This window comes from Drosophila ananassae, chromosome 3R (genome assembly GCF_017639315.1).
Source record: "Drosophila ananassae strain 14024-0371.13 chromosome 3R, ASM1763931v2, whole genome shotgun sequence".
In the NCBI taxonomy this organism is placed as follows: Eukaryota; Metazoa; Arthropoda; class Insecta; order Diptera; family Drosophilidae; genus Drosophila; species Drosophila ananassae.
The window spans coordinates 12,177,736-12,189,035 of record NC_057930.1 but is presented as its reverse complement, the minus strand read 5'-3'; the positions used below and the strand labels follow the sequence as shown (position 1 = coordinate 12,189,035).

At 42.5% G+C, this 11,300-nt stretch overlaps 3 protein-coding genes across 8 annotated transcripts; 2 read left to right on the top strand and 1 right to left on the bottom strand.

The window, feature by feature from the left end:
- Positions 1–630: 630 nt before the first annotated feature.
- Positions 631–5,088, bottom strand: LOC6507403 (protein croquemort). Of its 3 annotated transcripts, none has more exons than XM_014905128.3 (6): positions 4,869–5,088; positions 4,674–4,813; positions 2,929–3,125; positions 1,654–2,762; positions 1,498–1,588; positions 631–1,434 (listed from the first exon to the last, which is right to left on the bottom strand). In XM_014905128.3, exons 3-6 carry the CDS (start codon positions 3,055–3,057, stop codon positions 1,279–1,281), a joined length of 1,485 nt encoding a protein of 494 aa, XP_014760614.1. In that variant the 5' UTR covers positions 3,058–3,125; positions 4,674–4,813; positions 4,869–5,088; the 3' UTR covers positions 631–1,278. The 3 variants fall into 3 exon arrangements, with proteins under 3 accessions (XP_014760614.1, XP_014760613.1, XP_001965367.1); XM_014905127.3 differs by having other exon boundaries at positions 4,674–4,808; XM_001965331.4 differs by lacking the exons at positions 4,674–4,813; positions 4,869–5,088 and adding an exon at positions 3,478–3,534.
- Positions 5,089–5,340: 252 nt separating this feature from the next.
- On the top strand, positions 5,341–6,925 carry LOC6503358 (dnaJ homolog shv). Its single transcript, XM_001965330.4, has 2 exons — positions 5,341–6,513; positions 6,580–6,925. The coding sequence occupies exons 1-2, from the start codon at positions 5,502–5,504 to the stop codon at positions 6,633–6,635; spliced, it is 1,068 nt and encodes a 355-aa protein (XP_001965366.1). The 5' UTR covers positions 5,341–5,501; the 3' UTR covers positions 6,636–6,925.
- A 118-nt stretch (positions 6,926–7,043) lies between these two features.
- On the top strand, positions 7,044–10,642 carry LOC6503359. 4 transcript variants are annotated; one of them, XM_014904894.3, is made up of 8 exons: positions 7,046–7,475; positions 7,743–7,880; positions 7,942–8,121; positions 8,343–8,533; positions 8,608–8,699; positions 8,790–9,179; positions 9,237–9,399; positions 9,478–10,642. In XM_014904894.3, the coding sequence occupies exons 1-8, from the start codon at positions 7,449–7,451 to the stop codon at positions 10,310–10,312; spliced, it is 2,016 nt and encodes a 671-aa protein (XP_014760380.1). In that variant the 5' UTR covers positions 7,046–7,448; the 3' UTR covers positions 10,313–10,642. The 4 variants fall into 4 exon arrangements, with proteins under 4 accessions (XP_014760381.1, XP_014760380.1, XP_014760382.1 ...); XM_014904896.3 differs by having other exon boundaries at positions 8,772–9,179; XM_014904895.3 differs by having other exon boundaries at positions 7,044–7,475; positions 8,608–9,179; positions 9,465–10,642.
- The last annotated feature ends 658 nt before the right edge of the window (positions 10,643–11,300 follow it).

Genomic DNA, 11,300 nt, shown 5'->3' with positions numbered 1-11,300 from the left:
ACGGGAAGCAACAATACTCAAGTATAAAATACGACCACTACTTAATAGACAACCAACAAAAACCTAAACTAAATCATAGAACTTTATATAGTCTTTAGCTGCAAGATGAGAAGAACCTAGTTTGGAACCACCAATGCGAATACTTAACAACAAATATGAACTAACTACTTCCGCCCAAAACAACTGTGATTGATTTTTTTATTTAAACTTAACATTCTATTTTTACAACTTTATTTTAGTCATCAATAAGAACAAATAACTATGCAAATTTTTTTTGTAGAAACGTACGGCAATAATGCCCCTCACACACACACAACGAATCGGGCCGGCAAGTGTATCGGTTTGGGAAACGGTTACGAAACGGTAAACCATATTTTTCTACCCGATACGGTTGCTGGTCGAAGGGAACTAAAGAATTTCAAGAGTGCCTAGACTTGCCCGCCCCTTAAAAAAAAAACAAAAAATTATTAAAATTTATATTCCCATTACTCCCCCCACCGTAGAGATAAGCGAGAGAAAGTTTTGCGATTTTGTTTTTTATTTTTGATTATTATCCAATGTTTTTAATTTTTTGATTTTTTTTGTTCGATGATGTTTAATTAACCCCCCCCGCGAGACAAACAAATTATGTGAGTGTGCGTGCAAAAATGATTTCGAGTTTTTTTTAATGAATGTCACAAATATTTGCGTAGATTTTTCTCGACTAAAAGTCTATGGCTAAATTGAGGAATGTGATCTTTGAGAAAATGTTAAATTTTTTGCCATATATCTTACATATACAAAAATATATATAAATAAACATATATATATTATATATACACGTACATATATAATTTACTCTTTAATTTATTCATTTACAAACAACAAAAAAAAAAACATTGTAACATTGAATTAATGCATTTATATTAAAAAAAAAACAAAAAATGAAAAGAAAAGAAAAGCAAATCGTTGAAAGCATCCAACAATTGTATACGATAAGTAAAAAGTCCTTGAGTTGTGTAAAAAAAATTATCTTTGAAAAATAAAATGAAAATTGAAAAGTACATAAAATAGTACAATTATAATCTCGTGGGAAGTGTTAATATTGCACGTACCATAGACGGTTTTGTGGGTTAAGATTATTTTTGGATTATTTTTGGGCTATCACAAAATGCAAGACGAATGCATCTCTTACATATTATATAACGCGACGACTATCCGATTGAACTAGGAAGGTTAACTCGTGTCCTGGCACTTTGGCTTTGCTTAATAAAAAAACTACTCATAACAATGATCCACCTAGTCTATGGTGTTTATCATTTGTTCATCCTCTTGGGGTTCACACACCCACTTCTTGGTTAGCGTCAGGACGACGCCTGTGATGATGAAAATACTGGCAAAGCCCACCAAGGAGTAGCCAAAGATGACTCCATAGCTGGACAGGTTGATGGCCAACTGCAGGGAGGAAGAATCATTATTAAAATAATATTAGATTTAAGTTTTTAAGTTAAAGCTTACCTTGGCCTTGGAGGCCAGTTCGGAGGAGAGCTCCGCGTACTGGTCGAACCAGAACATGGGCATCAGAACCTTTGGCACGCCGCGATAGATGCTGGAATTTAAACAAAAATATCATTTAATAGAAGCCTTGGAGGGTAAGGAATTCAAATAACTCACTCAAAATCATCATCCGGTTCAATCATCATGTTTATCTGAATGCGACCATGAACCTGAACAGGCACACCCGTAGTTGGCTCCACGGCTAGGAAGAATTCGTGTTTCTCCTTCTCCGGCTTCATGCCTTCCACCGCATCGATGTACGACTGATCCGCCAAATAGAAATGGGGGAACGAGGAGTAGATGGGCGCCTTGTCGCGACACGCCTTGCACTCCACCACTCCTGATTTGGGACACTCGTCACCGAACCTCTCCGGATCACAGAAGCACGCCTGGTTGGGGAAGTTCTCACCCGAGTCCAGGGTCTCGTCTGTGCCCACCCACTTCGTGGCTGTCAGTCCATGATTCTCAAACGTTCCCTGTGGTCGCAGGTTCATGAATCTGCAGGCGTCGGTGGCAAAGATAGTAATCTCATCATTGACGTTCATCTTGGGCGGGAAGACATCGCCGGTGGTGCCGTTGACTACACCGCAGGGCATATCGTAGAATCCAGTTTCCGGTTTGCCATTCCAGTGAGTCAGTCGGCCCAAGTTGGAGATGTCATCGGTGCCCGTGTGGATGGTGAAGAGACCGTCGTAGGTCAACGATTCATTTCGATCTGCCAGCCAGCCGAAGCGCTTATAGGGAATATCAATCGCACTGGTGTTGAACAGGTTGAGGAAGTCGGTGAGGTTGTCCTGGTAGCCATCGAAGATCCATTCTCCCACCGGCTTGGTAACATACAGCTCTCCACCCTCGGTGTTAAACATAAAGTTGATGATCTTCTTGACAATTTTCCGCTGGTGTCGCATCTCATCCGCCACGGTGGCGGTAATAGCATGGGCGGCTGTCACCAGATCGTCTAATGTGCCATTGGATCGGTCCGGATCGAAGAACCAGGTGCGTCTCTCATAGTAAGCCACTGTGGCATTTTCATAGAAGGTGTAGTTTTCCTTCTTGTGCTTCTCCAGGAATGTGTACGGGCCCATCTCCACAAAGTTGGGCTTGACATTGGGATTGCGAATCTCTTCAGGATTCGTCCAATTGAACATGTAGAAGCTCAGGTAAATGGGAATAGGAGCCTCCAACCAGCTGTCGTAGGCATCGGTGCCTGGTTTCAGGGTGAGGCCCTAGAATCGAAAAAGAAATCATTAGTTTGTGTTTTTTGAAAGCAAAGGCCAGTCTATAAATCAACTGCATTTCATAATCTAATCTCTCAGCTAATAAATGAATTATCTAAGGATTATATTTGGAGAGAAGATTAAAAAATTATAGCTGTTGGTTCTTAATACTTACATCCTCCACCAAATGATCCGCCAGACCTGGCCAGAAGACTACTGTGAGAATGCCGAGTACCATAAAAAGTGATCCCAGGCCAAAGACCCAGATCTTGCGTTGAGTTGCCCCGCAACACTTGCAGCACATGGTGGTTGGATAATGGATATCGGAAGATTCAGGGATTCAAATGGCTTCTCCTAAGCACTGCTGGGCATCTGAAATAAGGGAAAGAATCAGAGTTGCATAATCAAAAGGACAATAAACTGATATGGTTATCGAGGAATTTTTATTCAACATTTCCTATAATACACCCTGACATACTGGCTCCCTGCCGAGTAGCTAATTATACATCACTTATCGCTGTTTTTTGTCGCAGCTTGAGGGTTTCGACAAACCAAAAAAAAAAGAAAAAGATTAATCCGACGGCTATGTCCGTTGCAACTGACTTGACAGCTCGGGAAGATTACCGGACGACACGCCACTTCAAGTGCAGACATCCGTAGATCTGGAGTCTAGTTGAGTAGCACTTTCCTCCCGGTAAGGTGGCAAAAAAATAAGAGAACTTACACTTTAGGAGAGAGAAACTATTGAAATTATCGCATCCGCATGCGTCCGCTGCCAGGGCAATACTGTTTTGCCATCGATTTTTTACTGGGTCTTTAAATGGAGCTACTTGAGGTTTACTACTTTATACGGCAACTAATCTACGGATTTTGATAATCTAGTACCTCAGTCCTGATAAATAGGCTGTTTCTATACGAAAATTTCAGGAAAATCCAGGTTCTTTTCGAGTTCAAAAAACTTGAAACTCTCTCTCAGATAAAAAACAATATAAATATATCTCCCGATAATATTTTTGTAACGAGTTTCATGAATGAAGTAAGTAATCTTACTCTTTTTTTTTAATAAATCATATTGCTCCATCAATGGAATTTCTATAATTGACAGTTTGAAACATAAGATAAGTGGGCCAATATAGTTATCAAACTATAAACGTGCGTTGTTTACTCTTGACCAAGATCTTTGGTTCGAATAAACGCGCTCGAGGGGTTCCTATTTATGGCCCAATACGGATAAGATAAGCCAGGACAGGAGAGATACTGACAAGCCCGATTAACCCGGCAGACAAGTGTGTTTTGAGCCAACAATAATCGCTAAATGCCAATAGCTACTATATTGCAATTTAAATAGAAACGGGGCCTTACTTTTTATCGAAAAGTCTATAATATTAAATATCATTAAATATGGGTGAAGATTTCTTTGTTTTCAGTATTCAGTTCTGAGTCAGCCTTGTTTTAATGAGTGATTGCTGGGCTATGCAGTTTTCTTTGTTCGGAGGCTGATAACAATTGGAAGCCCGGAAAGTACAAAAACAATTCTATATATAAAGAAGTCTACATTTTTATGAGAAGATAAGTATTTTATATCTAACTTTGGAGCAATATTAATGACCTATTTTTAACATTTTTTGCTATTTAATTACTTTAAAGCATTATAGACTATACTGAACAACCAATTATGGAATTTCCTCTATATTCCTCTATAAAAAGTTATTGGAAAGTTTATTTTTATTAGCTTTTTGGACGTTTTAGGGCAGCCTGACTGTACCGACCAATGAAGGGACGTGAGGTATGATACGCTTGGGTTTTTTAACCCTGAACTTCGGATCTTGATTCGCAATCCGAGCTCAAACTGTTGACATCATCAAAGGGAAATTATTAAGCTTTATTAGCAACAAACATAATAAGTGAGGAATTACTCACCTTTTTATTTCACACACAAATGCACTGGAACTGCGTTGCACTGGATATCGCAACCTTGACTTTTATTTTGCAATTTTTACAGCGATTTTCCAAGTTGACCTTTCACCTGACCATCTAACCAGCTTGATTATCAATCTATTCTGCAAAAAGAAAGGATTCTAATGACAATATTTAATTAAATTTAAATAATTTCACCTGGGAACTGAAGCGTAGGAGCAGTTCTAAAAATATAGGGAAACTAATTCCCCAATGGCAAAGGCACTTTGGTATTAAAGGTAAACCAGCCTCGGTGGCTGAGAAATGCCGACAAAGCTGAAACTGCCGCTGACTGCGAGCGGTGGTCTGGTTAATTAGATTAAACTATTTGTTTTCGTTTTTATTTTGCTTATCTATAAACAGAGTGTGACCAGACTTGGGAGAATAACAGAAACCTGTTAAGTTCTAACAGGTCTGTTAAATATTTAACTATATAATATATTTTTAATAGTAATATTTCTTAATAATATTACAAATTAGCAATTAATTATTTTTTTTTTAATCTTTATAAACAAATAAACACTTTTAAACCCAAAACTGATTGCTAAAATAAAATCCATATACCATATTCATTCACAATAGCAACTGTTAACATCAGCTGTCACTGTTAGGTGCCAGGTGGCAACACTGGCTAGCCGGTGGCAGCCAATCAGCGCAGCCCACGACGCACACACACAAATAAGCGTAGCAACGACAAAATTTTTGCCAGCATTTTAGTTTTTTAGTTTCCCTCCCGACAAAAAAGCATGGTTTTCTGGCACTAAACAAAGGATAAGCCAACTCAAGGATAATATGCAGCTGATCAAGTTTGTGATACTGGCCCAATTGGCCCTGTTGCTGGTGGACGAGGCGCTGGCCGGCAGAGACTTCTACAAAATTCTGAACGTTAAGCGAAATGCCAACACAAATGAAATAAAGAAGGCGTACCGTCGCCTGGCCAAGGAATTGCATCCAGATAAGAACAAGGACGATCCGGATGCCTCCACCAAGTTCCAGGACCTTGGAGCAGCCTACGAGGTCCTGTCCAATGCCGACAAGCGAAAGACCTACGACCGGTGCGGCGAGGAGTGCCTGAAGAAGGAGGGAATGATGGATCATGGCGGCGATCCTTTCGCCAGCTTCTTTGGCGACTTTGGCTTCCACTTCGGCAACGGTGATCCCCACCAGCAGGACACGCCCCGTGGTGCTGACATAGTTATGAACATGTACGTCTCCCTCGAGGAGCTGTACTCCGGCAACTTTGTGGAGATTGTGCGCAACAAGCCGGTGATGAAGCCCGCCTCCGGCACTCGCAAGTGTAACTGCCGCCAGGAGATGGTCACCCGTAATCTGGGACCGGGACGCTTCCAGATGATCCAGCAGACGGTGTGCGATGAATGCCCCAACGTCAAGTTGGTCAACGAGGAACGTACTCTGGAAATCGAGGTGGAGCAGGGCATGGTTGATGGCCAGGAGACTCGATTCGTGGCCGAGGGTGAGCCCCATATTGATGGCGAGCCGGGAGATCTTATAGTGCGCGTGCAACAAATGCCGCATCCACGTTTCCTTCGCAAGGACGACGATTTGTTCACAAATGTCACCATTAGCCTGCAGGACGCCCTCGTGGGCTTCACCATGGAGATCAAGCACCTGGACGGACACATAGTGCCCGTTACCCGTGAGAAGATAACATGGCCGGGTGCTCGTATTCGCAAGAAGGGCGAAGGAATGCCAAACTTTGAAAACAACAACCTGACGGGCAATCTGTACATCACTTTCGATGTGGAGTTCCCCAAGAAGGACCTCACCGAGGAGGACAAGGAAGGTAAGTGCTACTTCTCTTTAATACAATTTTTGGTTCATTAACTAATGAATTATTTTTTAATTTCAGCGCTAAAGAAAATACTCGACCAAACATCCATCAATCGCATCTACAATGGACTGTGAACTGCCCCCATCGCCCCAGAGCGCTCGCCGGCTGTACCCTAGTATTTTAATATGCCTAGCTAGGGCGATTTCCGGTTCGATATGGACCCGGAAAACGCCCCCAATTCAGCAGATGACTTTGTTCCAAAAAGTTGTGCGATAAAACAATTTAATTTTAGTTTAGAATTTTGTAAAATAGAAAAGGATGCAAAAAAAAAACCAGAGCGCTATTTGCAATTCCAGACACTTAAGGGATTGCGAAAAAAGAAAAAAAAAACTACCACAAAATAAAGCAACTGATTTAAATTATAGTTTTAAAAAACTTATTTTTATTTATCAGAATTTAAAAAATGAAGGTCCTTTATCGAAATGCAACTCTGTCACTCGAACAGCTGTCGATAGATGGCGCAGGATAACGGTAAAAGGGAGAGTTTGAAAGGAGAGAGAGAGAGTGAGCTGGTGAGAGAGCGGCACAGGAAGTGGCGAATTCTGTTTCAGAGAGCGTCAAAATTTTCACCAGTGCGGTCGTAGAATAAGCTCATTCCTACCTTTATTTTTCTACAGATAGTTAGAAACCGAAATTGCAAACGGCAAATCACTGGAATTACTTTCAACTATCTTAACTCTACTGCCTTATAAATATTCTCCACCCCGCCACCATCTTTGAAATAGTACCGTTAGCTGGAGTAACAAATAAAAATAGAACATAACCTAGAAACGAGGAAAAAAAAGCATTCCAAGGGATTTAAATCACAAATAAGCCAAAGCAATCGTACCAAAAGTCCTAAAAAAAAAAACAAAAAAAACAAAAGCGACAACAAATACATAGTATGAATGTCGCCTAAATATCATCATTTCGAGGTAAGTCCCGGGTTGGGGATGATGGGTCCTGAGGTCCTGGGGGGGGGGGGGATGAGCGAGTCCTTTGACTTCCTTCGCTTCCGCGAAGTCATTTTACGTATCGATTTTCTGCTGGTTCTCCCTTTAACTTGAAGTGACCCAAAAAAAAACAAAAAAAAAAGAAAACAGGGAGGGTGGTTTTGGGTCAACTTCCTCCCAGCCGGCAAGTTGCGTGTTGGAGTTCCTGGAGTTTCATTCTTTTTATGGCAAATTAAAATATCCTTTCAGATTGCACTGGTCTACTTTCTGCTCCTGATACCATGGCCGCCGACGAATGTGCTGAGGTTGCTCTGTTCCCGAGATAACAGCCGGCTGGTGCGCAAAATAGTGCGCTCCAAATGGACACCAATTCTGGACAAGCATCAGGTATTGTCACTCTTTTTGTTCATTATTATATAAATTAATATTTTATTATCTTTATTATTAGGTGAAGCTACCATTGGAGTGTCCGCTGCATCCTTTCCGGGATGTTTTTGCCCCCAGACAGGATGCCAAGCAGCGGGATCGACCCACACAGTGGACGTGTCGGAGATGTGGGAAGAGCTTCTATCAGGAGAAGCATCTGGATCTGCATTTCGACACACGCCACAAGCATATTATAAATGAGGTGAGGATTCATTTTTTATATTTTTTATTTAACTATTAAATTATTAAATTTTATTAAATACTTTCAAGACAGAAATCTATCATTTTTTTGGGTTATCTTGAAAGGTTGGACCTAGAATTCTTATCTCTTAGACTTCAATATTTTTTGGAAGCCCTCATAATAACCTTAATATTTTTTAATAAATAATAATTAATTATTATATTTTGTGACCAAATCTTTAGGCGGAGGATGCCGTTTGCCTGGCCGACTTCTGCGACATCATGCGCTGCGAGGTCTTCGAGACGGAGGATGCCTCGAGCCTGAAATTCGGCGACCAGCACATCGTCACGGACATCGAGGTCTGGGGCGATTCCTTGGGACAAAATTCCGCCTTGGCCAAAGCGAATGCCGCCTACTTGAGCTTAATACCAAGGTGGGTAATTGATGGTCGTCCTTATAGCCAATTAATTTCTAATATTATTTTTTTTTTGGGAAATCCTCAAACAGAACTTCCACATTGGGTGCCTCGCGTGCCGCCAAAGTACAAAACCGTCAATTACCGCCAGACTCCAAGCCAGGTCAGGATCAGTCGCCGGCAGGTGAGCGTACCCCACATCCACATACCCATTCCCACTACCACCATACCCGAGAGCGTGCAACCACCACCACAGCCAATCCGCTTCGCCTAGATGCATCCCCGGAGGACGGTTCGGCGGCCAGGCCCAAGTCCGCGGGCGAGAAGCTGCTCCACAAGCTCAAGGAGCTGGGCAAGGCGCATCTGAAGGCCGGCGGTACACCGTCGCAGGACTCCAGAAAGCAGAACGACACAGAAGATGACGAGGATGAGGAGGGAGCGGAGGACGGCTCGGGAAGTGGTCAGGCGGAGGGCAGTGGTCAGGCGACGGATCCGGCCAAAGCGGAAGAGGGCTCCGGCGCCAATGGCAATGGCAACAAGGCCCGGGCCAACTGCAAGCCGGAGGAGCTGAGCAAACTGAAGACCCGTTGCGAAATGCTGCTCAGGAGTTGCATCGGAGGACTTTTGCTGTCCATGACGGATCAGGCTTTCAAGGAAATGGAAGGTGGGTATCGCTCCCTACATCCTTGAGGAGGATTAGATTAATTTAGTGTCCTTTCAGAGGAAATGAACAAGGCGGTGTGCTGGTACCTAACCTGCGATCGCTACTGGGAGGACGGACCTCTGGAGCCGCGCGCCTTTCCCTGGGGCCTCATCATCATCCTGATCTTTGTACTCTCCACGGGGATATGCTTCTGCTACTACATCATCTGGATACTGTTCGAGTAAGTGTGTGTGGGTGTTGGCCGGGCGGCGTGTGCCAGGCCCATTGAGATTGATCGAACCCAAGTCATCTATTTCAGCTCCGAAGAGACGACAATCAGTGCGAATCACTACCACTACGGACAGCATCAGGGCAGTCACAGTTCCGGTATCGGAGGCGGCGGGAGCATTTACATGCCCGGAGCAGGAGTGGGTCATCATTACCATGTGGATTATGCCACGCGTCACGACCTCGACCTGGACGCCGGCGGGATAGCTTCTCAACAACAACAACAACAACAGCAGCAGCAGCAGCAGTTGCTCCAGGAGCAGCAATTCTATTACCAACAGCAGCAGCAACAGCAACAGCAACAAGTGCAACAGCAGCAACAGAACGTCCGGGATTTGTATCCGGAACAGGTGCAATATCTGCGGCACAGTCCACGGCATTACATCGCCGATCAGCGTCAAGTGGCGGGATCGGGAGTGGGAGTGGGAGTGGGACCGGTTCCTGTGGGCACACCCACCCAAGGGGCCGTGCGCAGCAGCTCCTCCAACGCCAACACGCCGTTGCACCATCGGCCTCACCCGGTGGGTCAGCATCCCCACCTGCAGCACCGTCACTCGACGAGCCTGGCCTACCCACAGGACATTTTAGACCGACGCGATTATACAAGTAGCTCGGCGGCACGATCCATGACCACCAGTAGCAGTGGTTCCGTAACGGTAACGGGAGTCACGGAGCCCCAGAGGCACTATAATACGCATCCGCGTCCACTGGACACGAGGCATCGCCATGTGGGCTCCTCGCAGCAATCCCTACGTGCCTCCGCCTCCACGCACGAGATCGTGCAACAGGAGGCGGGTCTCGGTCAGAACGAGCACTACATCTATGTGACCTATCCGCCGGACCTCAAGAAGAGGTACTTCGAGTAGAGAAGTCGATCCTAGAAGCTCCTAAGAAGCCTTCGCGGAGGGAAGAGTCATTAAGAAGAAAGTCGGAGAGACCAAAAAAAAAAAAAAACACATGAAACGAAACCAAAGCTAGAGATCAATCATTTGATCCGGAGGATATATAGTATATTATATAGTGTGAGAGCAGTGAGAGAGAGAGGCTATATCCGGAAGGAGATGGAGGACTGGCCGCCAACCTAAGCCCACAAGTTGGTTTTTTACTTTTTAGCCTGCAAATTCTAGATTTGTGAACTGTGCTGTTCTTTTTTTAATTCTACAAAATAAATTGCAATATTTCTGTACAATAGAAAACCATCATTTTGTTTTTATTTAAGGTTTAATTTATAATTTCATGGTTAATTTTGTAGTTAAAAAGAAAGCAGAAACAGAAATTATAAAGGAAGTATTTAAGAAATTATTTATTTTTGAAGCGGTTTGGGGTTCAGGACTGTTTTTTGTTTTATTTTTCAGGAAATATAAAAAATATATATATTAGAATTAATTTTTGAAAAGCTTAATGCCTATTGACCTAAATAATTCCAAAAGGAAGCTCCCATCCTAAATAGTAATAAAATTATTCATAGTCCAAGTCTTCTAAAAATATCCATTCTGACACAAGAAACTACCCTGTAATGTTAAAATAAGAACAACAAATATGCAAATTAACCTTTTTACTTACTTTTTTTTTAGCCAAGTTATACTTGGAAGACCATAAAACCATTCAGAGATCATTAAAGCCAACACGCTTCGCAATTAACATTTACATAAAACATTTATTATTCTCTTTTTAGGATTTCGTATATCGTTTTGTATGTTTTTTGTTTGTTTGTTTTGTATTTTTTATTTTTGGTTGTTTCGTTTAAAGACACTCACATTGATAAAGTCACAAATCTTAGGACTAATTTACTAGTACATCGAAAACCATTATTTGTTATTGGATATACAATTATATAGCTAGGATATATAAGAA

Excerpts from the sequence above, each read along its gene's own strand:
- LOC6503358 (XM_001965330.4), top strand. The coding sequence starts at position 5,502 with ATGCAGCTGATCAAGTTTGTGATACTGGCCCAATTGGCCCTGTTGCTG. Across the intron at positions 6,514-6,579 it reads CACCGAGGAGGACAAGGAAG|CGCTAAAGAAAATACTCGAC; the intron begins GTAAGTGCTACT and ends TTTTAATTTCAG.
- LOC6507403 (XM_014905128.3), bottom strand. The coding sequence starts at position 3,057 with ATGTGCTGCAAGTGTTGCGGGGCAACTCAACGCAAGATCTGGGTCTTT. Across the intron at positions 1,589-1,653 it reads GAACCGGATGATGATTTTGA|CATCTATCGCGGCGTGCCAA; the intron begins GTGAGTTATTTG and ends TTTAAATTCCAG. Across the intron at positions 1,435-1,497 it reads AACTGGCCTCCAAGGCCAAG|TTGGCCATCAACCTGTCCAG; the intron begins GTAAGCTTTAAC and ends TCCTCCCTGCAG.
- LOC6503359 (XM_001965329.4), top strand. The coding sequence starts at position 7,449 with ATGTCGCCTAAATATCATCATTTCGAG. Across the intron at positions 7,476-7,742 it reads CTAAATATCATCATTTCGAG|ATTGCACTGGTCTACTTTCT; the intron begins GTAAGTCCCGGG and ends ATATCCTTTCAG. Across the intron at positions 9,400-9,477 it reads ATCATCTGGATACTGTTCGA|CTCCGAAGAGACGACAATCA; the intron begins GTAAGTGTGTGT and ends CATCTATTTCAG.